The sequence below is a fragment of the Aspergillus steynii genome (assembly GCF_002849105.1).
Source record: "Aspergillus steynii IBT 23096 chromosome Unknown P170scaffold_10, whole genome shotgun sequence".
NCBI classification, from domain to species: Eukaryota; Fungi; Ascomycota; class Eurotiomycetes; order Eurotiales; family Aspergillaceae; genus Aspergillus; species Aspergillus steynii.
In genome coordinates, this window is record NW_020194407.1 from 424052 (window position 1) to 451564 (window position 27513).

Here is a 27513-nt window from a genome sequence, read left to right on the forward strand (position 1 = left end):
CATGAACCTCCCCATGCCCACCATGACCCAGTTCCCGTGTTGCTCCTAAACACAAGCAGAAAAAAAATAGAATAAAAAAGCTTGACCAGGGGAATGTGCCAAGAAGTATCAGTAGCAAGCTACCACCAGACGCCAGAGAATATCGCAAATCAAGATAAATAAAAACATGGAAGGACTCATTCACTTCCGGAGCGGGACATGTTCATCGCTAAGTGCATCATGAGAAAAGAAATTAGGTTGGAAGAAACGACATCCAGGAGAGATTAGGTCTGCGTGGGAACTCCGGTGGACTGAGAGACATTGCGGCCACCTCGGATGCCGCCGCCGCGTCCACGACCACCGTAGCCGCGGTTGTAACCACCACGTCCACGACCATAGCCACGGCCGCGGCCACGGCCACGGTAGCCACCGCGATAGCCGTCGACGCTGCCCTGACCGAAGGTTTCGATGTTGCGCTTCTCTTCTTCACCGCGCCATTCACGGCCACCGACGCGGCCGCCAGCTCCTTCTTCGCGGTCGCGAGCCTCGCTCGAGATGTTGTCAAAGAATGAGCTGGACTTGTTGTAGGGAGTGGCATCGCTGGCTCCACCAGCACTGGCAACTTCCGATACGTCGCCGTCCGGGAATTGAGGCTCAACCTCGTGGACCGGGGAACCAGTGGCAATGGCTTCCTTGAGCAGGTCCTGTTTGTTGAACCTGGCATTGGCCGTCTGAAAATCGTAGTCCGTGTCCGGAACTTCGACCTTCTTGTGTCCCTGGTATTGGGTGCGCTGGCCACCGCGTCCGCCGCGAGGGTGCTGATGATGACCACGCTGAGGTCGAGTGCCATCGTAAGGCTTCATTTCAGCCATCTGCCGCGTCAGGTTATCGACGGGCGCAGCTCCCGACTTCTGCTGGGGACCAGGCTGAGGCAGCTTGGCCATGGCGGCTGCAACCGCAGCAGTGGCCGCCCGGGTAGCTTCGGTAATCGCGGCCTGGGAGCCTTGAGGGACATTATTTCCAGGGGCTGCCGGAGCATTGGTTACAGGCGCCTTAGGAGCCGCGATGGGAATCGCCGGCTGCACGCGACCATTCCGTGGGCCGGTCGGGGGGACCTTGTTCAGTCCGGCGGGTGGGCCTTGGGCAGGTCCCGCAGATGCCTGTACGGCCTCGGCCACTGAAGGCTTGGACTCAACAGGGGGAGTAGGAGCAACCTGCGCCGGTGCGCCGGGTCCAGGAGTGGCATCACGGCTCGCAGGCTTGCTCACAGGCTTGTCTCCGACAGGCAGCTCGGACGTTGTCTTGGGCACGTTCATAGGGCCACCGGGGACAGGTCCTTGCCGCTGAGGAGGGGGTGTCTGATGTTGACCAGGAGGACCGATAGGCATCTGAGGTGGGAACTGGCCAGGACCCTGGGGGAAGCCTTGACCCGGAGGGGGGAACCATCCCGGCGGGGCGCCGTACGGCATGTTGGGGAATCCCGGTCCGGGAGGAAATCCAGGCGCTCCAAACCGTTGTCCATAGGGTGGGTAGAATCCTTGGAACTGGGGAGGTTGAGGATAGCCAGGAGGAACCGGGCGAGGTGCCCCGGGCTGTTGAGGGGGTTGGGAATGAGGAGGAAGTCCCTGAGGACCCGGTCCTGGTGGTCCTGGCGGTCCTTGTGCTTGTCCTGGTCCCGGTCCAGGTCGTGACATGCTCTGTTTTCGCTGACAGTTAGCAAAAAATTCTGACAGCTTCACTCGCGGTGATAGGTGCTAGGCACGGTGCCGAGTCCATGATCATATCAGAAGGAAGGCAACGGAAATATCCACATGGTTTTGCGCTCTCGGAACAGGTCTGTGTATTTACATCCGAAATATTTCATCATAAGATCATGTCGCCGACCGCGGGACGGTCGGTGGACTCGGGCACCGAGTAACTGGAGGGGTAGAATCGAGGGATTCGCCAGAATGGTGTAACTCACTCCAAGAATAGCAGGATCATCAGGCACCTGAGGAGGCTCAGGCTGTGGGGCTTCCTTCTCCTCGGCGACACTAATGTCCTTCACATCGCTACCACGGAACACAATGTATTCGTAGATGCTGGACGAAGGGGGGATTTCCTCGGCGGGGTTACCGCGTCGGCCTTCAGTGCCGAAAGAGACGACATTCTCGAGGGCTATTGTTGAAGCCTCGGGGTTGATCTCGTGTAAAGTACCAACATAGCTAGCCAGCAAGGTCAGCACGATCGCAAGGGCGAGGTGGAACGAGAGGCGACCCAAGCGAAGCACCGCTGGGAAAGGAATTGAACATACCGAATGTCACTCTTGGAGATCAGGTTGAACCGCTGACTGCCAGGTGTTAACTCCAGCCGAGCCGCACAAACCCTGGTTCAGACCAGTAGGCAGAAGACTGACCCTATTAAATGGTTCATATCCATGCTGACAGGGAGTGCTGCGCGTCAATCGCGCTGAGAGGGGAGGAGAAAACAATGAGAGAGGGAAGAAGAGAAGAGAAGAAGAAAGCGAGGGGGAGTGGGCGAGAATAAATAGGACGGGGAAAGGTGAGAAAGGGAGAGAAGAAGAGAGAAGACGAAGCGAGGATTTTGTGGAAAAGCTTGCGGGATACGGCGGACCGCAGGAGCTCCCGGCGCAGGTTGCCTGAAATTTCGGCGTCATGGCTCCACTTCTCTCTCTACAGCTCAGTCTAGTCAGTCCATTCAGTCCAGTTCATCTAACCCATCTATTCAATTCATTTCAATCGTCTAGTTGTCCCGTCATGTCTCGCTCTGACAATCCTGACCATTTCTTCCAAACCACGTTCGTCTGATCGCCACCAATTCCTCCCTACTTCCCGCATCGCTGATCTTTGCCCCTCCCCGGATTCCAGAGCGGCCCTCGACGAGCAGCAGCGAAAGGACGCAAAGTCTCGCAACACAAATGGCTCCCCTATCAAGCTACAGAGTAAAATACTGGCCGTCCAAGCCGACCCCGTGAATCCCGACGCCGTGTTCGTGGCCCAGAGTGGTGGCACCGTGAGAAAGGTCATACTTGAAGTAGGTGTGCCCGGTGTCCCGGCTTGATTCTGGATACCTCCGCAGGGTGCTTGTAACTAAGGCTCCTTCGGTGCTTGCGTTTGTTTTGTAGACAGGTGACACGGCTGCCATCTATAAAGGACCCTCGGCCCCCATCACGAGTCTCTGCTTCAGCCCCGACGGTCGGTCGTTGTTTGCTGGCTGCTGGGACAAATTGATTTGGAGCTGGGATGTGGCCTCGAGGGAACCGAAGCTAAAGTACGATGGCCATACCGATTTCGTAAGATCCGTCGCCAGCGCCAGACTCAATGGTCAGGACGTTCTCATTTCCGGAGGTGCCGATGCTCAAATCTTGGTTTTCGACATCGCCACGGGGAAGCGCATTTCGGTCCTGAAAGGCCACGCCAAGGGAATCCAGGACCTGGTGGTGGACCCCGTCTCGTTGGAGTCGGATGGCCAGGAATTCATCGTGTTCAGTGCGGGCAGTGACCGCGAAATCCGTCAATTCGATATTGCCACCGGAAGTCGGGATCTCACCGGCACCGATGCTTTGCTGGCTCACGACACCAACGTTTACAAACTCTTCTTCGATCGCGATGGCGACCTATGGACTGCGTCGGCGGATAAAACCACCAAGTGTCTGGTGAGGGAAGATGGGTGGAAGCCCAATCTCACCCTGACTCACCCCGACTTTGTGCGAGACGTGGTGGTTTACGAACAGGGCGGGTGGATCGTCACCGCATGCAGGGACGAGGAGGTCCGAGTGTGGAATCGATCGGTGGGTGGTCCATCTCCTTTTTTGGCATCTTGTCGCATGACCTTCTAACATCACTGGGAATTAGACTGGAAAACTTCACCACACCTTTTCGGGCCATTTCGAGGAAGTCAGCGGACTGGCGCTTGTCGGATCGACAGTAGTCAGCGTCAGTATCGATGCCACTATTCGACAGTGGTCTCTGAAACCCCAGGACCTTCAGGAAGCGGTGGAAAGGGCGAAGAAGACCACACCCGAGGAGGATGAACAACCGCAGAATTCAGGCTCGATGCTGACGGAGGAAGAAGAGCGAGAACTGGCCGAGCTGATGGGAGAGGACTGATCTGTTTCAACGTCCCTAGCTATAGTAATAAAATTTACAATGACGACCAAAAGAGACAGGGATCCGTTCGTACGAACTAAAACCCAAGGGCAAACAAGACATCAGGAACACGCATGGTCGTTCAGACCTGAGCTGCAGTCCCACCTCTTGGACGTAACAAGATCCGCATTTCGGCGCGCATCGAAACTCCGATGCAACGTCCTTGATCTCGACGGCATTGCAATATCAGCCAACCCTCGCAGAAGAAGGTCGCACAAGTTGACATCCGACACGGTGGCACCGCAGTTCAGCTATAGACAGACCCCCATAGACTCATCACACGTCAGACAGGCAACCAACTCCCCTATAACTACATTACCAACCGACCGACCAGCCCGACCAATGAATCCCCCCTTTTTCCCTGCCCTCCACCGCAGCCCTCCCTGTCATGCCCGCGATCAAAGCCATCCTCATCACCGGCTGTTCGGCGCACGGCATCGGCTCAGCACTGGCTCTCGCCCTGGCGCAACGGGGCCACCACGTCTTCGCGACGGCGCGCAACCCATCCAAGATCCCCATCTCGCTGGCGTCGCTCCCCAACGTGACGCCGCTGCAGCTGGACGTGACGTCGACCACGTCTGCGTCGGAAGCCGCCAAGGCCGTCGAGGACCACGGCGCCGGACTGGACATCCTCGTCAACAATGCCGGGTCGGGATATACGATGCCGCTGCTGGACGCGGACCTGGAGACGGCGCAGCAGGTCTACGAGACGAATGTTTGGGGCGCGGTTCGCACGGTGCAGGCGTTTGCGGGCCTGTTGATCGAGAAGCGCGGCCGCGTGGTGAACGTGTGTCGGGCGGATGCGGTGATGAATGCGCCGTGGGCGGGTGAGTCCTCATCCTCTAGGAATTGTGCGGTTCCTGCTCTGTCTGGGGGGCCTTTCTGACGTGGTCGATGGATTCTGACTTTCATGTGGGCATGTAGGAATCTACAACTCCTCCAAATCCGCTCTTGCCACCCTCTCCGCCACGCTGCGACTCGAGCTGGCGCCGTTGGGAGTCGCCGTGGATACGTTGATGGTCGGCGTGGTGCTGACCTCGTTCCACGGCAACGAACCGGAGTTCAACCTGCCGGTCTCCTCGCGCTACTCTGCCATCAAGGATATCATTGCGCGGCGGGCCGCCGGGATGACAGGACCGAAGGGATGTTCGATAGGCACGTTCGCCGAGTCGATAGTGGACGATGTGCTTGGAATTGAGCATTCGAAAGGGGTCGTACTGTGGAGGGGGCCTGGGTGTTTGGTGGTGAGGTTTGCTTCGGCGTTTGTGCCTAGATGGATGTCGGTAAGCTGTGCTCGGATTGTGCCCTGGTTATTTCAAGTGGTGTTGCTAATATGCTTAGGATCGGTTGGTATGTCATGGGCATGGGCTGGATGTGTTGGTGCGGCGGATTAAGAGATGAGGGCTACGCTGGATGGCTTCAATGTAGAAATAGATTGCTATCCTAAACGAAATGGGTTATCTTCAAAATCGCTAATCCAAACCAAGATTATCACGCTGGTATTATTCACTTGATGCCGCCTGACTGACATCCCATATCTGTTCTCCCGTTAGCTTTGCGGCTAGTCCAATGCACAATTCAGGCTGAAGCACATACCTCGATCATCGGCTTCGAATCGCGAGCCACCAACGCAACGATCCTATTCTCGTCGAGGAAGCCAAGCTTGAATACGGAGTGCGCGGTATCGTCGATCGTGGCGACGGTCTTTCCGCTCTCGATGTTACTCAGCAGGATCGAACCACCGGCACTCACCAACTTGGAACCGCGAACGTCAAAGGCCGCCACGGGGTCCTCATGAGCCTGGAATTTGGAGATCATGCGCGCAGGGGTATATAGTGACCAAACATGCACGAAGCCCGACGAGTCGGCCGTGATCAGGGTGGAATCCCCCAGGATCTGGGCTCTGCCAACGACGCCGGACGGCTCGTGAAGTACATCGAGACATTCCCTATCATATGGATAAGCGACCGAGAAGGAGAGAAAATGCACTTGGAATCATCAAAATGACTTACCCATCGTCAGCCCGCCAGATGCGCACCGTCTCATCCATTCCCCCGGTGACAATCATTTCGCCCTTGGGATCGATCGCCACGCAGTAGATCGCACCCTCATGGCCCTCCAGCTTGTGCAGACGCGAGTAATCCTTGGTGCTCCAGACATTCGCGAAGCCTTCACTGCCCGCGGACACGAAGGCGTTTGATAACGGGAAGACCTCCAGACTGCGAATGGTGCTGGTATGGCCGTACAAGATCTCGGTGAAATTTCCACTCTGGACATCCCAGACGCGAATCGTTGCGTCGCGGGATGCCGACAACAAGGTCTGCGTGCCATTTAGGAAGCGAAGCACGCGCACGGTCGATGTATGGCCTTTCAAGATCGGCCCGGGCTTTCTGGACGAATCGCTGCGTTAGCTCCCTTGAGATCTTCTAAGGTGCGACTGGGAGAGAGGATGTTTACCCCGTTGACAAATCCCAGGTTCGAATGTCGGCCTCGGTGCCTCCGCTGGCGAGCAAATTGCCCTGCACGGCGGTTGCCCAGACGGCGCCTTTGGTGCCCTCGAGAACATGTTTCTTGTTGCCTTGGGTGTCGTAGACGTGGATTTCGGAATTATCTAACGGGACGATGATGTGATCCTGAGAGATCTTGAGATCTGTTACGAGGGCGGTGCTGCCCGGGTCTGAGGTGATGGGTTCTGAGAGGAGACGGGACATGGTGCTTGATGCTCTGTATTTTCTAAGGCGTAGGGTGAAGATCGAGAGGTGGAGGTATGACCCTGGCGGATCAGGACGTTCTTATCTCGTTCGGTTGGGTCGGTCCAAAGTCCAACAAACCCCCACGTTTGTAGATCAGGCAACCGGGTTGTCCTTTCACTCAGGCTCACAGTTGACGCAACAGAATTTATCTTTCAAGTAGTCAAGTCCAGCGGGAGAGCGACAGGACGCAGTTTTATCCCAGACATCGGGGCTGATTGCATCCTCCATACGAGTAATGCTGATGTTATTCACTGCGGGCAACTGCGATGACGTCATACCTGGGTGCGACATTCAATTTTTAATTTTCCCCGAGGCAGTCAATCAACGTTGAGGTTTGGATGGACATTACGCAACTTCTCCGATTTCATTTCATTTGGTTTATTCACTCCCCATACCCACACAAACAAGCTGGGATGCTCCACCAGGAACTCCCGAGGGGCCCCTTTGAAGATCAAACTGGCTGTACAGAAGTACACTTTACGTCAGGGGAATTCTAACGAACTGCCGGCTGTCTGCCTAGTCTACTGTCAAACCATGGCAATACTATCAGGCTATGGGATGGACTAAGGACGGTAGTGGCGTGTGGAGATGGAGAACTGGAGATTCACCGACCGTGGGTCGAAGTATCAAGAGCATTTCTAGAACAATAGTATCCTTGTCAGATTATACCGAGTATGCGAAGAGAGAGTTGAGGATATCCCCAGTCTTATACTTCGAGGCGAATGACCGCGGAAGCCCTAAGAGGCAGACCCGCTAATTCGGCGACTTTCTCTGAAGTCGCCGAACAACCACTTCACTATTTCTCTTCATGATCGGTCCTTCTGCTGATCCACTAACTTAACTGAACTTATCTTCCAGCATGGACCACGATCAACCCAGCCCGGCGGCAACTCCCTCGGCTTCGGTGGCCTGCGTGAACTGTCGCGAGAAACATCTGAAATGCGATGGCAACGTGTCCGGCTGCACGCGGTGCCGAACCTTGAATCTCTACTGCTACTTTGTGCCATCGCGCCGCGGACGCAAATGTCGACCGGGTCCGATGCCGGGTGACTCTTTGCGGACCGAGTCACTCGGCGCTGCTGGTGATGTCTCACCGTGTGATCTCGACGCCGTGACCGAAAGGCGAGAGCCCCCTGGAATGGACAGCAACCATCTCGTCGGCCTATACTACCTTCATTTCCACCAGGCACATCCATTTCTGCCCCCACACGAGGTCTTCCTTCAGTCCTCCCCGCCAGCGTACCTCGTGAATCTGGTCGAATACGTCGGTTGGCATTATCTAGTCAACCCGGTACCGGATCGCACTACGTCTCTACGAGCAGCGGTCCAAGAGGCAGATCTCAGCATCGTCAAAGTCCAAGCCCTTCTTCTTCTGTCCATCATTCTGCACACCCGCCTGCATCCCACCGAAGCCAAAGAATGCCTGGCCCAGGCCATCCAATGCAGTCTAGAGCTCGGTCTCCATTACCGCGGGTTTTCGGATGCTCTGGAGACGCATAGTCCCGTGGGCGCAGAGAGCGCCCGACGCACGTGGTGGGAGATTTTCATCGTCGATACGCTCCTGGCCGCCGTGCAGGTCGAGGGATCGCTGCAGTTTACCCTAGAGACACCCGACGTGCCGCTGCCCTGCGCACAAGAAGACTACACCGGGGCTTTCTCGGGCGGCGGCCTGGTCTCAATCAGCGACATGGACCGCCAGGCGCTGCTCCACGACGATGCGGAATTCTCCTCCCCAGCGTACCGTGTCGAGGCGGCGGTCATCCTGCGCCGATGTCTTCTCGTCGGGACCACCCACGCCCCGCAGGAATCGGTGGACGTCCTCGACGCGACCATCACCTCGTGGTTCCATCGCGTGCAGTCGCCGTGCGGCAACCGTCCGCTCCTCCGGCACACGGGCGAAACGGACCAGATGATCTTCCAAGCAACGACGATTATGCATTGCGCGTCTATCTATCTCCATTTCCCCAAATCCTCACTCCTGGCGTTTCTGCCCATTACAGGCCGAATCTTCTGTGCCGGCCCGCCTGCTTTCTCCTCGATTGCTCTCAACCCGCAGATCCATACGGCCAAGGTCCTCGCTGCGGCTACGGGGCTGTCGAAGCTGGCTTCTCTTTCTTCGTCGGTTGTCGGACACACGCCGTTCTTTGTATGTACGCTGATTCTCAGCGCGATCATTCAACTGGCGGTGTTGTCGATCGAGGTCCCGCACACGACGAGTGCCGTGCGTCCTTACCTGGGGCTGAACATCGGGACGTTGAAAGCGATGAGGAGTCTGTGGGCCATCGCGGCTGTCTCTATGGAGCGGATTCGAAACGTAACGAAGGAAGTAGAAGACGTGCTGGCTGGTGGATGTTTGCCGCAACTCACCGACGATGACGCTGCCTGGTTGGATTGCATGACATGAAAGAATCGTAGATAGAATTCCCAGCTTCCTTCTAGACACTAAATACAAGAGACGCATCGAATCTACCCCTCGATCTCCGTCGCCGACACCACCGTCGCAAACGCATCGTCCAACTCACTCAACACCGTCGACACCAGCTCCTCCGCCTTGACGCCGGGGATATTGCGATCGCCAACGGCCTCGCTCGCCACCAACACGTCATATCCCAACTCGCTGCCGGCCCTCGCCGTCGTCGAAATACACACATGCGCCATGTACCCGACCAGCACGATCTTCTTGCCCACGGGACCCAACCCGCTCAGATACTCATGCAGATCGGTCTGCGCAAACGAGCTGGGGAAGTGCTTCGTGACGACCTTCTCGCCCGCCTGGGGCGTCAGCTCCTCGAATTCGCGCGCCAGGTCGGTGCCGGGCGTGAAGACCGGCGCGCCGGTGGGGGTCTCATGGACGACGTGCACGATGTTCTTGCCGTCGCCGCTGCGGCGGTAGCGGTTCAGCAGGTCGGAGATGACCTTGCGGCTGGCGGCGACGTGCTCGACGGTCAGCTTGCCCTGGGCGTATTCGTTCTGCGCGTCGATGATGATCAGGGTCGAGTCTTTGGTGGTGGCCTTTGAGCGGGGGAGGCCGATGGTCTGGCGGAAGGAGAGGGGGGACATTTTGATGATTTGAATGGATGTGAGAGCTTCTTGTGAATAGAAAAGGAGAATGAACTTGAAGGATGGATGACTGCGAGAAGAGGGAGGACAGGGCAGTATTTATGTGCTTGGGATGATGCGATGCGGGGAGGAGAGAAGAACCCCGATGATGATGTATAGAAATGGAGAAATGGAGAAAAGTTATCTAATCGGCCCCACTGTGGGAGCCGGTGGGAGCCGGTGGGATGCCGATGGGATGCCGGTGGGATTATCCTTGGGATGTACTCCATCATACATTGAACACGCCCTTCTAACGGCATATCGATGCTGAGATACCGCCAGCATGCGCTTCTACTGTCGCCATCCTGGCTGCAAATGCAGTTATCTGCGCAAGGAGCATCTCCGCCGACATGAAGCCCAGCATCGAGGCGAACAGTCCTCGTGCCCCGTCTGCAGCCGCGTTTTTTCGAGAAGGTAGTATATCCCACTTGACGGATCTAAATGGAGGTGAAATGCGCTGACCAAGACTCAGTGATACCCTGCGCCGACACATCCGACAAGACCACGCCGAGCAGGAGCAAATCCACGTGGTCCGCAGCACTCAAGCATGTCGACAATGCCGAGGGGCGAAGGTGCGCTGTCGAGGCGGGTATCCGTGTCAGCATTGCGAATTGAAACAGCTCGAATGCTCGTTCGAGAAGAGTCGACCCGACTCGAAAGAAAAAGATGATGAATCACCGTCGGGGACGCAGCCTGCGCAGCCATCAATCCTCTCCCGACTCGGCGACGCCGACGATATCCAACGCTACGTGCGCATCTATTTCGCCCATTTCCACCCCCAGTGGCCAATCCTGCACCGGGCGACCTTCAGCGTGGACCATGAGCCCGCCCTCCTGCTGTACGCGGTCGTCATGATCGGGCTGTGGGCCGGTGGCGAGGATCCCAACCGGCAGATGGCGCTGGATCTGCACCGATGGCTGGGGACGTGTATACGAGAACAACAGGTTAGTTGCAATCATCGTATTCATAATACATCGCGTAAGCCATATAAACTAACTCGAGCAGACAACATGGGAAGACCTCTCCTCCCAATCCGACACCCTCTCCTCAGCCTGGCCCATCGCCACCTACCAAGGCATTCTGCTCTACCTCATCTTCTCCCTGCGAATAGCCCCCCAAGAGCCCCGCTCATTCAACCTGAAAATCCAACTCTCCGCGCCGGACTACCAAATCCTAATTGCCCTCGTAAGCACCTGTCGCAGACACCACGTATTCTCCTACCCGGCCATGCTCGGCCGCTACCACTCGATCGAGTCCGTGACGTGCATCTGGGTCGGCGTGGAAGAGATCAAACGGTTCGGTCTGGCCCTGTACAAGGTCTCTCGGATATGCTGCGGCGCCTCTGAGGTCGGCGAGGATCGAGATCAGTTGCTGGGGCTGGCTGATTTGCAGTTTCCCGCGCCGGATGGGAACCATCTCTGGGAGGCGAGGTCGAATCCGGAGCTTATTTATTTGCTGGCGGGTATTAGACGGGATGGGCATCTGGCGAGGAGTCAATCTGGGAGGTGGATATCTGAGTGCGACGAGTTGCTTGGGGGGTGTGGGTTGGAGTGAATTATTTAAGCATGTTCCTGATATTACCACTAGACCAAAAGCCCAAGCTGGGCAATGGGTAGTCCTTGCAATATCTTATATGTCAACAAATTATACCCTTAGATTGGATTCAATAATTCTTGACTAATGTAGGATTTATATGACATCGCACCTAAAACCAAAATCTAACTTTTTGCGTCTATACTCTAGTCTTCTAACATCAAAGCACCGGTAATCAAACAACCCGAGTCTCAACCCCCGGCTCCAACCACCGCACCTTCTCCTGCACACCCGCCTTCTCGAAAACCTCCAACAGCTCAGCCTTATGCTGCGTGAAATGCTTCCATGACTCGAAATGAATCGGCACCATGATCTCCGCGCCCGTCACCCTCATAAAATGCGCCGCCTGCTTGCCATCGAACGTAATCTGCAAGAGCCCCTTCGGGTACGGGAACAGGGCATTCCCCAGGTTCAGCACCGCGACGCCGATATTCCACTTGTCTTTCATCCCGGCCAACTCGTCAATCCAGACCGTGTCGCCGGAGAAATACACCACGTTGGGCAGCCCATTCTCGCCCTTCCCGAAGGACTCCGCCTCCAGGATGAACCCGGTGACTTCGCCGCCGGGGAAGTGTTTACACGGGGTGCCAGTGATACGGAAGTGTTTGCCTGCGATGGTAGCGTCGACGGTCTGCCAGGGACGAAGGCCGACGACGCCTGGGCGCGGCTGCAGGTTGTTGGCGCCGTCCGGGGTGGTGAAGACGCGACGACCGTCGAGGAGCTGGCGGCCGAGGGGGTCGAGGTTATCGACGTGGTCTTCGTGGCTGAGGAGGACGGCGTCGATGGGAGGCAGGTCGTGGAGCTGGAGGGCCGGGTCTTCGGTGCTGTTCAGGACGGAGGGCGGCGGAACGCTCTCGAATCCGTAGTCCTGCAGGTTGGAGACCTTGGCCCAGCCGTCGTACTCGTACTGGGAGCCGCCGGGGCAGAAGACGGGGTCGGTGAGGAAGCGGATGCCGTCGATGTCGATGATCGCGGTGGCGGTGGTGATGTGGGTGATGGAGACGGTGCCTTGGAAGGAAGACATGGTTGGGGATAAGGTCTCAGGAGGCGAGAATGGATTTGGATTTGGATATTGATAGTGATGATGATGATGAAAACTCTTGAAAGGTTGAGAGTTTATATGCTTTCTCGACCGGTGCAATTTCTGCCTTGGTGGAGTGTGTGGACATCTCCCACCGGGGCATTAATAAGTTGATGGCAGAGTGGATATTGAAGCTGATAGAGCATGATTATTGATTAATCCATGACTAACAGACATTCCCATTACTCAGAGTTGGTAATTTAGATTAACATGAAGCCGGCATTGCAGATTCAGTTGTGGTAGATGTGGTTCTTGGGATGCCGGTGGGAGATGCACGGAAGATCATCCGACGGTGGGATGTGGGATAGACGACAGGGGCTTAGACCGCTTTATTAATCGGACAAGACCGAGCTCGAGTCTTAAAACAAAGGGTCTATAATGATTTTAATCTAATTTACTTATCTTGAGGCACTTACCTGGTTTTATCTCCTTGAATGAGTAATAACCCGTCCGCTGTCCTCGGTCCAGTAAACCATCTGCAAGCCGCTGCAGACCATGACAGCCACCGATACCATTGACGGAGGCTATGGCTGGGTTATCGTGTTTGCTGTCTTCTGGAACAATGCCCACGTCTGGGGAATCCTGTCCGTACGTTGTTAGTCCCCGTCCGAACGACCTCTCGCTGATTGGAAACAGAGCTATGGTGTTTTCCTGGCATATTTCACCTCTCATTCGGTATTCCCGCATAGCCGAGCTCTCGACTTCGCTTTGATTGGAGGATTATCTACCTCGCAGGCTCTCGTGATATCGCCCCTGATTACGACGATCCATCGTCGCTTTGGCCTCAGGGCCACCATAGGCCTCGGGGTCCTATTTGAGACCGCAGCCCTCCTGGGAGCATCGTGGAGCACCGAGATTTGGCAACTATATCTCAGCCAGGGGGTCTGTTTTGGATGGGGTCTCGGTCTGCAGTATCTCTCGACAACCGCCATCATTCCGCAGTGGTTCAACAAGAGGCGAAGTCTCGCGGCTGGCATCACAACCGCCGGAACCGGCACGGGCGGATTGATATATTCGCTTGCAGCTCACGCCATGCTCGATAATGTTGGCAGAAACTGGTCCTATCGAATTCTAGCGATCGTTCAATTTGTCGTGAACTCGATCTGTTTATTGCTTCTGCGTGACCGAAACTCAACCCGTCCGTCCGAAAAGCCGGGACGGTCAATCAACTTCAAGCTCGGGAAGAGATATGAGACATGGCTGTTTATCGCGTGGGGCTTTTTCAGCGTCATGGGCTTCATGGTAATTTGGTTTTCGCTGGCAACCTACGCTCGAAGTATCGGCCTGACTGCCAGCCAAGGGTCAACGATCACCGCTGTGATGAATGTCGGGCAAATGTTTGGGCGCCCTGCGGTAGGCTTTTCTAGCGATCGGATTGGCAGATTCAATGTTACCACTTTTGCCTCGTTCGTCAGCGGCGTGTTATGCCTGCTGCTGTGGGTATTTGCAAGAACATACGCCGCACTCACCTGCTTTGCACTATTTGCCGGGATATTGTTCGGTACATTCTGGACGGTGAGATGAGATCTTCACCCATATTGCGGTCACTAGCTAACGGGACTAAGGCTGTCGGTCCATTGGCCGCCGAAGTTGTCGGGCTTGATGAGCTTCAGTCGTGCCTGACCATCGCTTGGCTCGTCTGTTCTGTACCTGCAACCTGTAAGTCACGCCACACAGTAGTTCAGGTGTTTTTGGGCTGATTATCTCGCAGTCGGGGCGGCTATCGGGCTTGAACTTCGCACAACCGGAGAGCACGAGTATCTCCACACGCAGCTGTTCACCGGGTTCATGTATATTGCAGCGTCGATATGTACGCTCCTTCTTCGGGGATGGAAGATATCAGCCAATGATCGTGGAGTAGAGCAAGCCACTGTATTGGATGATGAAGCATCAGCTCCGGAGTCGAGAATGGGGAATAATGGAGAGGATATGTTACGTGCGACGGTTAGGCTAGAGAAGGTTTGATTCGGTTCATAAAAAAGATATAGATGCTTATATAGTTATACTCCGCTCGATAGCAATTAATGTTGATTTTCCTGGTCTGTCTTTCTCCTGCTGTAGTAGAGAGTTGCTGAGGTGACAGGAGAATATAGAAATGGAATGAATGCAGAAGGTCCGAATGGGCGCCACAAAGGTGTTAGCCTGATTTAGTCAGCTTCCCTTCTCCCTTGCGCGATTGTACGAATTGGAGATAACTGTTCCGAACTCAACGTTCAGACAATTATTTCCCGGAGTTCAAGGTCTTTGGGCTCTAGAATACTACATTCTCAACGGATATTGTTGCAACCTTCCCCACATGTCATGAACACACTTCTTCGGCAGTATGTCGGCTACTATTCGCTCTAAAATCGTCGACCTTGATGAATTAATTCCTATGCCTGGGGATATTCAACAGGAAGGTATGTGAATATCTAGGCAAGGTTCCCTATCTGTATAGCATCATTCCCTAACAGGTTATCGAAGACAAGGATGTGGAGTGTTTAATTCCATGGATATTTCGGCATGCCACTACTGCCGATGAGAAGAATGTGCTTGATTGGCCTAAAAATAACTAAAAATTTAGCGGCCTTTTTGACGACCTCCCTTCCTACTATACCAATCTGAAGGAGTAACAAATAAGTAAAGAGCATAATCCCGGTAACACAGATATTACAAACGCCCTGAAAGACAGGGAAACAGTCACACTGCCGAAAAGTGTCCGAGAAGCAGCGTTTTGGGCACTTTATAGGATCACAGGGTATGATGCTAAGGGCACTCATGAAACCCATCTATTGCAATCTTGAAGGTATCAAGCGTGGAGAACCTGAAAATTCAGTGAGTTTCTAGCCATTCCAACTCCTTCTGCGCATGACTAATTCATCCCAAGCTTCACTGCTTCTAGGTTCAAGTTGAAAAACACAATAGGTGGCAAGCAATTTGGCACTAGATTAGAAGGCGCAGTCACTCTTGGGCCGCGAGCTGAATGCCTGCCGTTAATACCTTACACCGGGGTATGTATCTAAACTATCTATTCCTTATGTGATTATGGTCTAATATTTGTAGTGGTTTGAAGGACAGACATGGAGTCAATTTCTGGGAGAAACTCTCAGTGTAATGTTGGGACAGCTTGCTGCCAGCATGAGTATACAAAGTGAAAGCAGGGGCTTCCAGGACCAGGAAACTTTTGCCATTGGCTTTCATGGACTTCATATCCATATTGCCTGCGGGGTTTTCACAGCCGATAGTATTTCCAAAGTGCAAAGAGAGGGGTGTTCTAAAGATGATATTTTTGACCTGAGTTTCACGCGGGGATATAATCTCTGTGTGAAGGAAGACTGGCTAGAAGCCACGCGTGCCTTGTCAAGGTTATTCCGATACCTCCTGAGCCGAGAGTCTAGACCTCCGGGGAAGTAATATCATCGAATACTACAGTACTATCAAGAATGATAAATAAATATTCTATGTAAGAAGAGGACCACTCAGCCTTTGCTTCCTCTATATCGTGAATGTTTCCTCATAGAGCCACTAGCTCACCTACGATAAGTCTATGATATCCGGGGTAATAAGTACCTAGGTAGTAGCCAACTACTTGCAAGGACCTAAATCAAGGCGATTCGGTCTTACAAGAATGATTGGTAGGGCTACCGAGTAGATTCTACCGATTGCGGATACCTTTGGCCTAATGGTCATTGAAACTCCCTCATACTAGTAGTACTGTCGTCTTGTTATGGCTTTGGAGCTCCTGCACATGTGGCCTTGTATGGCCTCGGCTGCTCGGGGTTTCCCAAGCTTCAATCTACAGCGTATATGAGGGATGCAGGGTTTTGGAAAAGCCCCCAGAAAAACGCACGTTTCTTTTGATATCATAATATCGGACCCTAGACTAATAAGAAGCGCTCGCTTACGCTGTAATGATTGTCAGGTGGACCAACGGCCCACTAAAATCAATCACCGCGGTAAGTAATGTCGGCAGACATGCTAGGCAGGCTGACCCTTTTTTTTACCGATATTAAAAATCTATATCTTTTTGAATGCGAGTTTAAATTACCTAAACAGCGAGAAGAATGGGGGCCACAGTTCCGGGAGTAAGAAAAAGACTCTGATCTGCTTAATTAAGCCTTTCGGGAGTTGGCGATTTACATGGGACCATAACTACATCGCCTATGAATACGTCGTAGATGGATAGCCCCGCCCTAACAAATCAAAATGCAAGATGTCTTCGTGGGATCCGAGAATCTCAAAGGCTTATTTGTCAGCCCATTAACAATCTATGAGGTTCATGATCCGGGGATTCCGCATACCAGTTCCAAGGACGGGTATATATTAGAACCCTTGAAACCGGGTTCGAATCTGGTTCCCTCTTCTGCGATGAAAAGCGACAGAAAAGAAAAATCACAATGCCTGCCGAAAGAAACAAACAATGGGTGATTCGCAGCTTCGCAAATACCTTCGACTGCCTGGAGACAAATGAAGCTCCGATACCGTCGGTGGGCGAGTACGACGTGCTCGTTAAGATCGAGGCTGTCTCGCTCAATTACCGAGATGCAAGCATCCCAATGGTCTGTCCTATCCTCTCGCGCTTTTGCCCTGTCTCGGGATATTGTTACCTCGTACGCCAGCAAGCTAACAGAATACAACACAGAACATGTACCCCTTTGAGTCCAAAAAGGATCTCATTCCATGCTCCGACGGTGCCGGAGTCGTCGTGCAAGTGGGCTCCAAAGTCACTCAATTCCGCCAGGGCGATCCGATCGCCTCCCTGTTCTTCGCAGGTCACATCTTCGGCGACTTGATAGCCGACGCCCACAAGACGGCGCTGGGCGGCTCCGTGGATGGTTGCCTTCAGCAGTACCGGGTCTTCAGCGAGCTGAGCCTGGTGCATGCTCCCCGTAATTTGACACCTCTTGAGACTAGCACCCTGCCCTGTGCTGCCATAACCGCTTGGAACGGTCTGTACGGTGTCAAGCCTCTCAAACCAGGACAGACAGTCCTGGTACAGGGGACGGGGGGAGTTTCGTTATTTGCGCTTCAGGTAATAGAGCCTTCTTTGTATGCGCAGGATTGGACGAGGGCTAACGCACGGCATTTGCAAAAAGTTCGCCAAAGCCGCCGGCGCAACGGCAATCGCTACAACCTCCTCCGCCGCCAAGGCGCAGCGTCTGAAGGAATTGGGAGCGGACCATGTCATTAACTACCGCGAGGATCCCAACTGGGGCGAGACAGCCCGGAAACTGACAAGACATGGCGTGGACCACGTCATTGAGGTGGGGGGTCCTAACACCCTGCGGCAGAGTCTCAAGTGTCTGAAGATGGAGGGTGTGGTGAGTGTTATTGGCTATGTAGGCGGCATGACCAGCACCCCGGGACAAGAACAACCCCCCCAGCTCTTGGACACTCTGACAGGGGCCTCCATTGTGCGCGGAATCCAGACCGGAAGTAAGGAGCAGATGCTGGACATGATCAAGGCCATCGAGGCAAGTGATATCAAGCCTGTGATGGATAAGCGTGTGTTTGGGTTTGGCGAGGCGCGCGAAGCGTTCCAGTATCTGTGGGATCAGAGGCATTTTGGAAAGGTGGTGATCAAGGTTGATTAGAGACAGTCTAGCCATAACTTCAACCTAGTATAGAAAATAAAATAAGGCACCCAGGCCAACTGCTGAGTCATCCACGTGACCGTCCGCGTCGATGACGCCAGCGAGCGCCGATCTCCCCGGATGCGGGCCTCGCAGTCTAACCGTCCAACCGCCCCGATCCTGCCATCCCACTTGTTCTTGTTCTTTCTGCTTCTTACTAGTCCTCCCTCTCGCCCTGGGTTCCCATTCTCGGACCCTTTCCCACTGGCTGGCTGCATCTTTTCACAACTCATCACACGCCCCTCTCTTAGCTCCCTGTCGGTGCCTCTCGGATCGGGACCGAGCGCATCTGTCTTTCGTCCCTTCCAGCGACTGACATCCTAGCTTGTTCTCCTTGCAGGATGGCCGCCCCGATGGACGTGCACTTGCATGCCGGTGGGACCGACGCGGATCCCAAGCTGGTCAACCGACTGCGCGATAGTCGATCCCCATATGTGAGTTATCATCGCCGTCGCAATCTCTGGAGAAACGACACTGACTGATCGAAAGGTTAGGGGCCACATGGATAATCCTGTCGCTTGGCAGCTATGGGATGCCGAGTCGATTGATTTGGCCCGGCGACACAACCGTCTCATCTTTCTCAGCATCGGGTACTCGGCCTGCCACTGTATGTTCTTTCTTCGATTCTTTTTGGGAGATGCGACCAGTCGACCTCGGTAGAAATCTAACTCGTGTACGACAGGGTGCCATGTTATGGAAAAAGAGTCGTTCATGTCGCCAGAGGTGGCATCGATCTTGAACGAATCTTTCATTCCTATCAAGGTCGACCGTGAGGAGCGACCGGATATCGATGACGTCTACATGAATTACGTTCAAGCGACCACCGGTTCGGGCGGATGGCCGTTAAACGTTTTTCTCACTCCAGACCTCGAGCCTGTGTTTGGCGGCACCTACTGGCCCGGTCCCAGCTCCTCTAGTTTACCCGGGAACGAGACAATTGGGTTTGTCGAAATTCTGGATAAACTCCGCGAGGTTTGGGAAACCCAGCAGCAACGGTGTCGCGAGAGTGCGAAAGAAATCACAAAGCAGCTACGGGAGTTTGCCGAAGAAGGGACGCATACGTATCAAGGGGATCGACCGTCAGATGAGGACTTGGACATTGAACTTCTGGAGGAGGCTTATCAACACTTTGTTTCCCGGTACGATTCCGTCCACGGAGGGTTCTCCCGATCGCCGAAATTTCCGACACCTGCGAACTTGAGCTTTTTGCTGCGTCTGAGAACCTACCCAGCCGCCGTGTCGGATGTCGTTGGGCAGGATGAATGCGAGAATGCTACCGCGATGGCAGTCAATACGCTCATCAACATGGCGCGCGGGGGTATTCGAGACCACATAGGCCACGGGTTTGCGCGGTACAGTGTCACGTCGAATTGGCTGCTGCCTCACTTCGAAAAAATGCTTTATGATCAAGCGCAGCTCTTGGATGTCTATGTGGATGCCTTCAAAATCACGCACAACCCAGAACTGCTGGGTGCCGTCTACGACTTGGCCACGTATCTGACAAGTAGTCCTATTCAATCGTCAACGGGTGCATTCAACTCGTCTGAAGATGCCGACAGCCTTCCAACCCCGAATGACACGGAGAAGCGAGAAGGCGCATTCTACGTCTGGACCTTGAAGGAACTGACGCAGGTGCTTGGCCAGCGAGATGCGGGAGTGTGTGCTCGCCATTGGGGTGTTCTTCCTGACGGAAATATCGCGCCGGAGCATGATCCGCACGACGAGTTCATGAATCAGAATGTATTATCGGTTAAGGTGACGCCCAGTAAGCTGGCTCGGGACTTTGGTCTTGGGGAGGACGAAGTGGTGAAGATTATTCGATCTGCCAAGCAGAAGCTCTGTGAATATCGGGAGAGAACCCGGGTGCGTCCCGATTTGGATGACAAAGTGATTGTTGCGTGGAATGGTTTGGCTATTGGAGCCCTTGCTAAGTGTAGCGCACTCTTTGAACATATTGAGAGCTCGAAGGCGCTCCAATGCCGGGAGGCTGCGGCCAAGGCAGCAGACTTCATCAAGAACACTCTTTTCGACAAGTCCACGGGAAAGCTCTGGCGTGTCTATCGTGATGGGGCAAAGGGTGACACTCCTGGATTTGCGGACGACTACGCCTATCTCATCGGCGGGCTATTGGACCTGTACGAGGCTACGTTTGATGATAGCTACCTACAATTTGCCGAGCAACTGCAAAGTATGATTGTCCAAACTGCGTTGTTTTCCGCTGATCATGCTAACCAATGCCTCAGAATATCTGAACCAAGAATTCATGGCTTTTGCCGGCTCAACACCCGCAGGGTACTACAGCACACCTTCCACACAGATACCAGGGATGCCCGGTCCTCTACTCCGATTAAAGACGGGAACTGAATCGGCCACGCCGTCCGTGAACGGTGTCATTGCCCGCAATCTACTTCGCCTCGCAAACCTACTGGAAGACGATGAGTATCGCACGCTGTCCCGCCAGACATGCCATTCATTTGCCGTGGAGATTTTGCAGCATCCGTTCCTTTACGTCGGCTTACTGGACGCGGTCGTTGGCTTAGAAGCCGGGTCGCGAAGCATCACAGGCGTATTCAGCACCGCTACCATCACAAACGCCCCTCAGCCGTCATCTAGTCTTCTCAGAAACTCAGAGGAGCCGACATCTGTTCGAGACTTACTCGTGCAAAAGATCCGGTCAGAAGCTGAGCCCGCATCATCCACCTCAACTACCACCACTTCTCTCGTCGATATCCGTCCCTCCCACGTGGGCGACTTTGTCGGCAATCCTTCGTTCTGGCTGAGGACTAGGAATCCTCTCTACAAGGATCTCAAGCCGTCAGACCCAGCGAAGAACTATCTACTCATTTGTGAGGGGGGGAAATGCACGACAATGGACATTTGAATTGTCGGTATGGATTTTTCGAGATATACCCTTGCAATTTACGGCCATTTCTGAATCAACCGATTCATTTGTGTAGATATGAGGGAATATGTTCTTGCTCAGGTTGCATAACGTCCCCTTGTTATTTCAAGGTTGTTCTTGTGATCTTGGTGTATTTCGTCATTTCTGGTCTTTGCATATTCTGGACACCCATTCGAGCCAACCTAATGATATCAAATGCTTAAGGAAACTTCCATTCACCCATAGTCTATGAGAATAGCATAAAAGTTTCGAGGAATGGAGTGCTTTGGTCGGCCCGTAGATTCCGAGGGTGCTGATTCATGATGGCCAGCAATGGGCTCATATGCCATCGCGCACTTGAGGCTCCTCGTACACTTTCATCTGTACAACATTTTCCATATCATTAATCAACTTTCCAATTATCTATTTTGGAGACGCGAAGTATCCAGTATTCGTTCTACATATTATATAATCGGCAAGCTTTGAGTATTCGTCATCGCAGTTTGCCATCCGTCCTTCCTGGTCCATAGCTTATGCATTTTCCGAGTTTCCAGATCCCTCTCCAATGATAGGGACAACATCGTCTCTTTCCTCCGGATACTCGGTATTCTCCCACCGTTCCCAGATCTTCGCGTCGCGACGCAACGATGTGACATTTTCCCAGATCAGACAGAAGGCAACCAGCGCCATGAGGATCGACATCATGGCGGTAATATCAAGGGAGTCGGCGAGGCCGAGAAGAACAATAATCAAGCCGGTGATAGGGCGCATGATGACTCGAAAATGCTGTGGGTCAGATTGATCAGCACTTGGATTATCTTCCAGTGGCCATTGAATTCTAGGTCTCAACACAACGACCTGTTCAGTGCTTACCTTTCCTAAGATCAACGTCCCCGGCGCATCCTTGGACTCGAACAGCAGCGCCAGTCCATATAGACAAAACATCCCCGTTCCCAAGCTCCCGCAGAGCAGCCACCGCTCTGCATCGCCGAACCGGTCCTCCGCCGCGCTGGCCGCCGCCACATGTCCACTTGCCAGCAGACTACCACTCAGGGGCAGATGCAATGTGATCCACGAGAACGCCGTGTACACCGAGTGTCGCATGGGATGGGTACCGTCCAGGGCGCCGTCATTATGCACATACAACCAGTTCAGACAGAAGGCGATAACGAGCGTCCAGACGGCGCGCAGCAGCCCAAGGTTCAACCCGATGGCAGCGGGGGACCCCACGACGATCTGGTACAGGAACTCGCCTAGCACGATGATATAGAAAGCGGCGAAGCGGTCGATTTCATGCGCGATGTCCACCGCGGTGGTGTACCGCGCCTTCAGCACCCGTTTCGCAGCAGGCGAGTAGCAAAAGATCCAGACGCATTGCTCGACGACGATGCCGACGGCTGCAGCGGCGATCTTCCCGCGGATCGACACGGACTTGACGTATAGCGGGATGTAGATGCAGAGGGCGAGCGTGGCGAGGAGACACCAGAGCCGTTGCTGCGCGCGGTGGTGGTAGCTGGCGAACGAGTAGAAGAGGTGCGCGGCGTTGCAGGAGAGTCGCGCGACCATGTACGCGGCGACGGTGGCGCGCATGGCGCCGAGGTCCTTGTCGACGAGAGTGGCGTTGTTGCCGTAGACGACGAGCACGGCCATCACCCAGAGGATGAGCACGCGTTGCAGCAGGTCGTCGTTGTAGAATGAGTTCATCAGTTCGCGCAGGTCGCTCCATACGTGCCAGGAGGGAGCTAGGATCAACTACATTCGGGATGTGTGAGTTGCAAGAACATACAATCCCCCAATTCAGGAGCGCATATACGGTTGCGCAAGTGGATCACACACAATGTACATGGCCAGACGCGCACCCGTGATATCCTCAGCCAACGACTCGGCGAAATTGGCCAGTATAGCGACGAACAGAAGATCGAGGAAGAGCTCGAAGCGACCTGCAGGAGATTCCAACCTCAGATCAGTCTCTACAATCTCTTGCGCTTTCAATTCACAGCGAAAAACACCCACCGGCCTGACGCTCCTCCTCCTGCCGCTTCACAAGCTTCCCATTCTCAAACCACTGCAGCGCCACGGGTTGGCGGAAGAGATAGCGCGGATTCGGCTGCGCATCGATGCCTGAGACGCCTGACATTTTCAGAAATCTGGAGACGCGGACGCAGAATGCGACTCGACGCGCGGAGGGATTCGCAGGGTAGAAAGTGAATGCGAGAAAAAAGAGCGACAGAAAAACCGAAGCAAAGGGAGGGAGGGGATGCGATCGCCGGATTAGGGTTTTTGTGGATCGCCTGGACCCAGCGATCGATGCTTGGTTTTGCTTGCTAAATTTTAATCCATGGAGCTTGGGAGCTAAGGAATTGGGTATGTCGATATATCTGTAAGATTTGACAAAGGGGAATACTGCTTGACTACATACACCCGTGATATCTAGATTCATTCCCTCTCAGTTTCACTGGCAATGGCAACCCAGGTGCGTATAGAGCGCGAGTGTTGATGCAATCCATTGCGATAGTTGAAGTGACCCGAAAAGGATATACCCATCCCCGCTAGTCCCAGATAGGAGGTCACATTCGAGTGGGCTGCTGGGCCTCCTCGGGCCAATTGCCTTGAGCAGAGCGAAGTACTCATTGAATAGTATAGGTCTCAAAAGTCCGTAATGAAAGGAAGTCTTCTATTTAACTCTGATATAAAAATACATCATAGAAAGAAATCGGTCCATAGTATGTACATGAATCGAATAACACATGCCGTATGATACACTGTCTGGGTAGTCTCATATCCCTGAGACTGTTCAAGATAACCTTGTTGGTCTCTATCCGGTCCCAGAGGAGAAAGTTTTGGTAATCTCAGAAAGACTGTCAATGCGTCCGAGAAGGAACTCAAGATGCCGGAAAGCGGTGCCAGGAGAGTATTGCGGGACCTCTGCAACGGAATCATGAGTCAGCTGCTGGCTATAATGACAAAAGAATATTGAAGATGGGGTATTGATATACTTACGGTGCCCAGAGAGATCCACTGTGGTGTAAGTTAAGCCGCGCTCGGTGTGAGTAGTGCCCAGGAAGCCGGAGCCAGCGTCGTGAGTCAAGGGCCGATCTTCATCGGTATCCGTTCGCGCCGCCTTTCCATAGAAGGGATGGTATGGAGCGAATAATGACTCCGTCGGGGGCTTCTGGAAACCCTGGTTCCCGTTCCAGGTCATGTTCTGGATTGTAGCGAGGGTGCCGTTCGCGATCAAGCGGAAGTCCAGCAGCCCGTGTCCGATGATGGTGTTGTTGGTGCGTTCGATCACGCTCGGCAAGGGCCCCAGAGCACTGGGCTCGGACTGATCCTCGTTATCTTCGCCCTGGAAGATGTCGTCTAGCGAGCAGGCGTGAAAGTCGATCGGCTGGGAGTTGATGGCTTTCTGGACGTCGCTGCGGTTGAAGTAGTTGCTGGGGCCGGCGTCGGTGGTTGGGAAGCCCATCACGTTCCAGAGGACGGGGCAGAAGTCGGTGATGTGGTAGATGTTGAAGCATGGGTTCACGTAGGTGGCTGCGTCGACGATGTCGGTCCAAATGTCACATCCGGGTCGGTCGGCGCTGGGGGCAGGCGGCAGAGCGCCGGATGGAGGGAACTGGAGAGCCTGGTCCATAAAATCAGCGTAGCCGCAGTCCCTGTGACGGCTGTTGATCTGGTGCATGAAGGTTTCGTTCAGACCCAGGACTGGCTGGTAGTGGTTGATCATGGGCACCGCGGGAGCTGTGACAGAAGGTCAGCATCACAAGGCTACTAGATCGATATACGGAGGTGCTGTCTCACGGTTGAACTGCGAGTTCTGTTCGTTGATGAGTGGATCATACAACAAAATCCCAGAGACATCAAAATACTCCGAATCTTCCTTGTCGAGCATAGCAGAGGCGAGGTAGGGAATGTACATTCCGGCGTAGCTCTCCCCGGTGAGGTAAACCTTGCGATTCTTCAGGTCGAATGTATCCACGAAACGTTTCCAGAAATCGATGAATTGTTTCGCAACATCTTCTTCATTCCATACAGTTGCAGGACCCAGCGATAAGCCCGTGCCTGCCGGCTGATCCACATAGACTATGTTGGTCAGGTTGTTCCAGGAATATGGGTTCTGGAAAGGGACGGAAGTGCCGGGCTGCCAGAGGAACGGGCCGTTCTCTTGAAGCAATCCGGCAAGGGAAGTACATCCAGGGCCTCCATTCAGCCAGATAGTGATCTGCTAGGGTCAGCATACTTTCGACTTTGTGGAACAAGAATGACCGTGGCAGCTTACCTCCTCGGAAGCATCAGGGTTGGTGGATGGAAAGAACCAAAAGTAGAGATTCGAGTCACCCGACGGTCTGTTAGACAGATACCCGGCATACGATTCACCAATGTCGAAGTCGACTTCCGGCAAGCCCGTCCCATTGACAGCAAATTCTATGCCTGTAAGTGAATGTCTCTCGTGTCGATGACTTGTCTCCTCACCTTTCGTCTTAGAATTTAGGTACGAGCTGTAGGCACCGACTGCTGAACTCAGCAGTAATATCGAACTGGTGAACATCTTTCACTTCTGTGAATAAACACAAGCTTGAGTGTCGGACCTTCAAGAAGCAACAGTCTGGACCGACAACGCTGCCTTTATTTCGTTCAGCTTTCCCGTCAACAGCTAGGGTTGCATCGAACGAGCCCACTCCCCTTACAAATCCGGTCAAGGCCCCCTCACTGCGAGTCAAAGGGGGTGAAACCGTGAATAAATGCACCGAGGCCATCTTCCCTTAGGACTATCATGCCCCTTGCGCCGGCTGTACACCTTCAAAACTAATAATTGGTTAATTGGGACCGACTGCACGGAAAATTCGTTTAAAAAGGGATAGACATCGGAAGGAGAGATACGTCACTTTTGATTTTCGCCTAAGCAATCGACCCTGGGCAATCGAATTGTACCAGGGCTGGTGAGACAATAAAAGGGACGAGTCTCCCATGCAGAGTCGAGGCTCTGACAGGCGTGGAATGTGTCGAGTCAGGCGATTCCAACTTCAGCCTGAGGCAGCCTGCCTAATGCGGGAGTTTCGAGAGACGTCGCATCAACTGATTCATTCGGATTTCATTCTATGCAAGACTTGAGTTAAGAGAAAAGGGCTATCTCATTGGAGTTAGGGGTTGTTCGTTATCATCCTGCGGCGAGTCTGCACCTACATCGCCTAGTACTTCGAAGCCAGGCGTCTCCGTAGTTAGGGATATAGGCAACGATATTCAGACCTGAAGATGATGATAACCCGAACTTCAATTGTTGAAGATGACCAGTCACCAATCAGACTTGTCACCTCCCCATTGGGCTCTCCAATGCAAGGGAGTGGAGTTATTGAGCCCTCCGTGCATATCAGGGGTGCGGTTCTTCATTGACACTCCTATTCTCGAACTCATTCCATTCCATATTTAAGCCGAAGAATTCCCATGCCAGCTGTCAGAATCTAATTCTCAGCTAGAATGAAAGGCCATACTCGGGATCTTCATGTCATAAACTAGGTCTTCCGCAGTGTTTTCGACATCCGTGCCGCAATATCGGTGTCTGCGATATGCTTCCCGGCGCCAAGTAAACTCCAAAGCAGGGAGAACGTCCTGCCGAAGGATCAACCTGTCTTCTGACTTGATTCAAGTGTCTTTTCCCTTGTCCAGCCTCTTTTTTTTCACCTTTCTCGTCCAGAACTTCCATCTCCGTCATTATGGCGCCCTTGTCTAGACCCCTTTGCTCAGGAAGTCGAGTAATGGAGTTAGGGCATGGAGAATAGATATCGAGGTACATATATTCAAGCATTCGGGCTCAACAGTCATGCCCGCACCACGAGGCTTCTTGGGGAAATTGGTCTTGTGACTCGGTACGCAGGATTTTTCTGACGACAATAACAATTACGGCCATGCATCGCCTTCAAGTACACTCGTCTTTCTGCAGCTGTCACAAAAGTCACCAAACACCGACCCAGTGTCGAATGTATGCCCGGAATATCAGGCACACAACCGCGGAAGCTCGTGGAGATATCCTCATATCCTCATTGCTCATTCCTCACGCTGTATGATCTACGGAGCTCAGGAGAAGACGCCGCGTCTAGGCTAGGCTAGTTAGCTTAATCCACCACTGCTCCCGTGCCCCGTCGAATGTTCCAGCACATTGCGGCAGCTCCATAGCTGCTGAAGGTGAAGAAATTAAGAAGGCAGATGGAGGCAGCAGGATTAGCCAATGACCCAGACCGAGGTGTCTGTCGGTCTGGAGGCCAGAGTCTAGACTAGACGCCAGGTCTGGCCCTTCTTCATGAGGTATCTACTTTAGCTACTGGGGTGATCCCCGCCCGCAAGAGACAATTCGCCCTTTTCAGTGTTGGTG

At 53.7% G+C, this 27513-nt stretch overlaps 14 protein-coding genes across 14 annotated transcripts; 8 read left to right on the forward strand and 6 right to left on the reverse strand.

Annotated features, from left to right (window-relative positions):
• Positions 1-263: 263 nt before the first annotated feature.
• Positions 264-2397, reverse strand: P170DRAFT_480579 (putative G2/M phase checkpoint control protein Sum2; the record flags this gene model as incomplete). The annotated part of the gene is made up of 4 exons (XM_024853792.1): positions 264-1676; positions 1943-2183; positions 2273-2308; positions 2375-2397. The coding sequence occupies 4 exons, from the start codon at positions 2395-2397 to the stop codon at positions 264-266; spliced, it is 1713 nt and encodes a 570-aa protein (XP_024698920.1).
• A 338-nt stretch (positions 2398-2735) lies between these two features.
• P170DRAFT_417834 (WD40 repeat domain-containing protein) lies at positions 2736-4133 on the forward strand (the record flags this gene model as incomplete). Its single annotated transcript, XM_024847182.1, has 4 exons — positions 2736-2776; positions 2847-3012; positions 3104-3769; positions 3834-4133. 4 exons carry the CDS (start codon positions 2736-2738, stop codon positions 4086-4088), a joined length of 1128 nt encoding a protein of 375 aa, XP_024698921.1. The 3' UTR covers positions 4089-4133.
• A 147-nt stretch (positions 4134-4280) lies between these two features.
• On the forward strand, positions 4281-5600 carry P170DRAFT_441087 (oxidoreductase). The gene is made up of 3 exons (XM_024850226.1): positions 4281-4954; positions 5052-5410; positions 5469-5600. The coding sequence occupies exons 1-3, from the start codon at positions 4516-4518 to the stop codon at positions 5526-5528; spliced, it is 858 nt and encodes a 285-aa protein (XP_024698922.1). The 5' UTR covers positions 4281-4515; the 3' UTR covers positions 5529-5600.
• Positions 5545-7083, reverse strand: P170DRAFT_393471 (WD40 repeat domain-containing protein). Its single transcript, XM_024846022.1, has 4 exons — positions 6585-7083; positions 6140-6517; positions 5724-6075; positions 5545-5665 (listed from the first exon to the last, which is right to left on the reverse strand). The coding sequence occupies exons 1-4, from the start codon at positions 6836-6838 to the stop codon at positions 5630-5632; spliced, it is 1020 nt and encodes a 339-aa protein (XP_024698923.1). The 5' UTR covers positions 6839-7083; the 3' UTR covers positions 5545-5629.
• Positions 7084-7578: 495 nt separating this feature from the next.
• P170DRAFT_58472 (uncharacterized protein) lies at positions 7579-9315 on the forward strand. Its single transcript, XM_024855283.1, has one exon. It carries the CDS (start codon positions 7740-7742, stop codon positions 9282-9284), a length of 1545 nt encoding a protein of 514 aa, XP_024698924.1. The 5' UTR covers positions 7579-7739; the 3' UTR covers positions 9285-9315.
• Positions 9232-10071, reverse strand: P170DRAFT_441089 (putative isochorismatase family hydrolase). The gene has a single exon (XM_024850227.1). The coding sequence runs from the start codon at positions 9938-9940 to the stop codon at positions 9347-9349; it is 594 nt and encodes a 197-aa protein (XP_024698925.1). The 5' UTR covers positions 9941-10071; the 3' UTR covers positions 9232-9346.
• A 161-nt stretch (positions 10072-10232) lies between these two features.
• On the forward strand, positions 10233-11560 carry P170DRAFT_393479 (Zn(II)2Cys6 transcription factor). The gene is made up of 3 exons (XM_024846023.1): positions 10233-10393; positions 10452-10923; positions 10985-11560. The coding sequence occupies exons 1-3, from the start codon at positions 10263-10265 to the stop codon at positions 11531-11533; spliced, it is 1152 nt and encodes a 383-aa protein (XP_024698926.1). The 5' UTR covers positions 10233-10262; the 3' UTR covers positions 11534-11560.
• Positions 11561-11747: 187 nt separating this feature from the next.
• P170DRAFT_459281 (MBL fold metallo-hydrolase) lies at positions 11748-12857 on the reverse strand (the record flags this gene model as incomplete). The annotated part of the gene is made up of 1 exon (XM_024851855.1): positions 11748-12857. The coding sequence occupies exon 1, from the start codon at positions 12594-12596 to the stop codon at positions 11748-11750; it is 849 nt and encodes a 282-aa protein (XP_024698927.1). The 5' UTR covers positions 12597-12857.
• A 291-nt stretch (positions 12858-13148) lies between these two features.
• Positions 13149-14618, forward strand: P170DRAFT_450843 (putative MFS transporter; the record flags this gene model as incomplete). The annotated part of the gene is made up of 5 exons (XM_024851149.1): positions 13149-13241; positions 13290-14168; positions 14219-14312; positions 14365-14505; positions 14542-14618. The coding sequence occupies 5 exons, from the start codon at positions 13149-13151 to the stop codon at positions 14616-14618; spliced, it is 1284 nt and encodes a 427-aa protein (XP_024698928.1).
• A 358-nt stretch (positions 14619-14976) lies between these two features.
• P170DRAFT_459282 (uncharacterized protein) lies at positions 14977-16046 on the forward strand (the record flags this gene model as incomplete). Its single annotated transcript, XM_024851856.1, has 5 exons — positions 14977-15052; positions 15117-15181; positions 15333-15467; positions 15542-15643; positions 15696-16046. The coding sequence occupies 5 exons, from the start codon at positions 14977-14979 to the stop codon at positions 16044-16046; spliced, it is 729 nt and encodes a 242-aa protein (XP_024698929.1).
• A 983-nt stretch (positions 16047-17029) lies between these two features.
• Positions 17030-18226, forward strand: P170DRAFT_459283 (zinc-dependent alcohol dehydrogenase family protein; the record flags this gene model as incomplete). The annotated part of the gene is made up of 3 exons (XM_024851857.1): positions 17030-17191; positions 17275-17664; positions 17729-18226. The coding sequence occupies 3 exons, from the start codon at positions 17030-17032 to the stop codon at positions 18224-18226; spliced, it is 1050 nt and encodes a 349-aa protein (XP_024698930.1).
• Positions 18227-18375: 149 nt separating this feature from the next.
• On the forward strand, positions 18376-21387 carry P170DRAFT_441091 (thioredoxin domain-containing protein). Its single transcript, XM_024850228.1, has 4 exons — positions 18376-18699; positions 18755-18872; positions 18948-20453; positions 20509-21387. Exons 1-4 carry the CDS (start codon positions 18607-18609, stop codon positions 21144-21146), a joined length of 2355 nt encoding a protein of 784 aa, XP_024698931.1. The 5' UTR covers positions 18376-18606; the 3' UTR covers positions 21147-21387.
• Positions 21388-21554: 167 nt separating this feature from the next.
• On the reverse strand, positions 21555-23283 carry P170DRAFT_393489 (uncharacterized protein; the record flags this gene model as incomplete). Its single annotated transcript, XM_024846024.1, has 4 exons — positions 21555-21932; positions 22020-22898; positions 22983-23086; positions 23160-23283. 4 exons carry the CDS (start codon positions 23281-23283, stop codon positions 21678-21680), a joined length of 1362 nt encoding a protein of 453 aa, XP_024698932.1. The 3' UTR covers positions 21555-21677.
• Positions 23284-23961: 678 nt separating this feature from the next.
• P170DRAFT_480591 (carboxypeptidase cpdS precursor) lies at positions 23962-25695 on the reverse strand (the record flags this gene model as incomplete). Its single annotated transcript, XM_024853793.1, has 5 exons — positions 23962-24071; positions 24147-24887; positions 24948-25368; positions 25426-25571; positions 25620-25695. 5 exons carry the CDS (start codon positions 25693-25695, stop codon positions 23962-23964), a joined length of 1494 nt encoding a protein of 497 aa, XP_024698933.1.
• Between the last annotated feature and the right edge of the window lie 1818 nt (positions 25696-27513).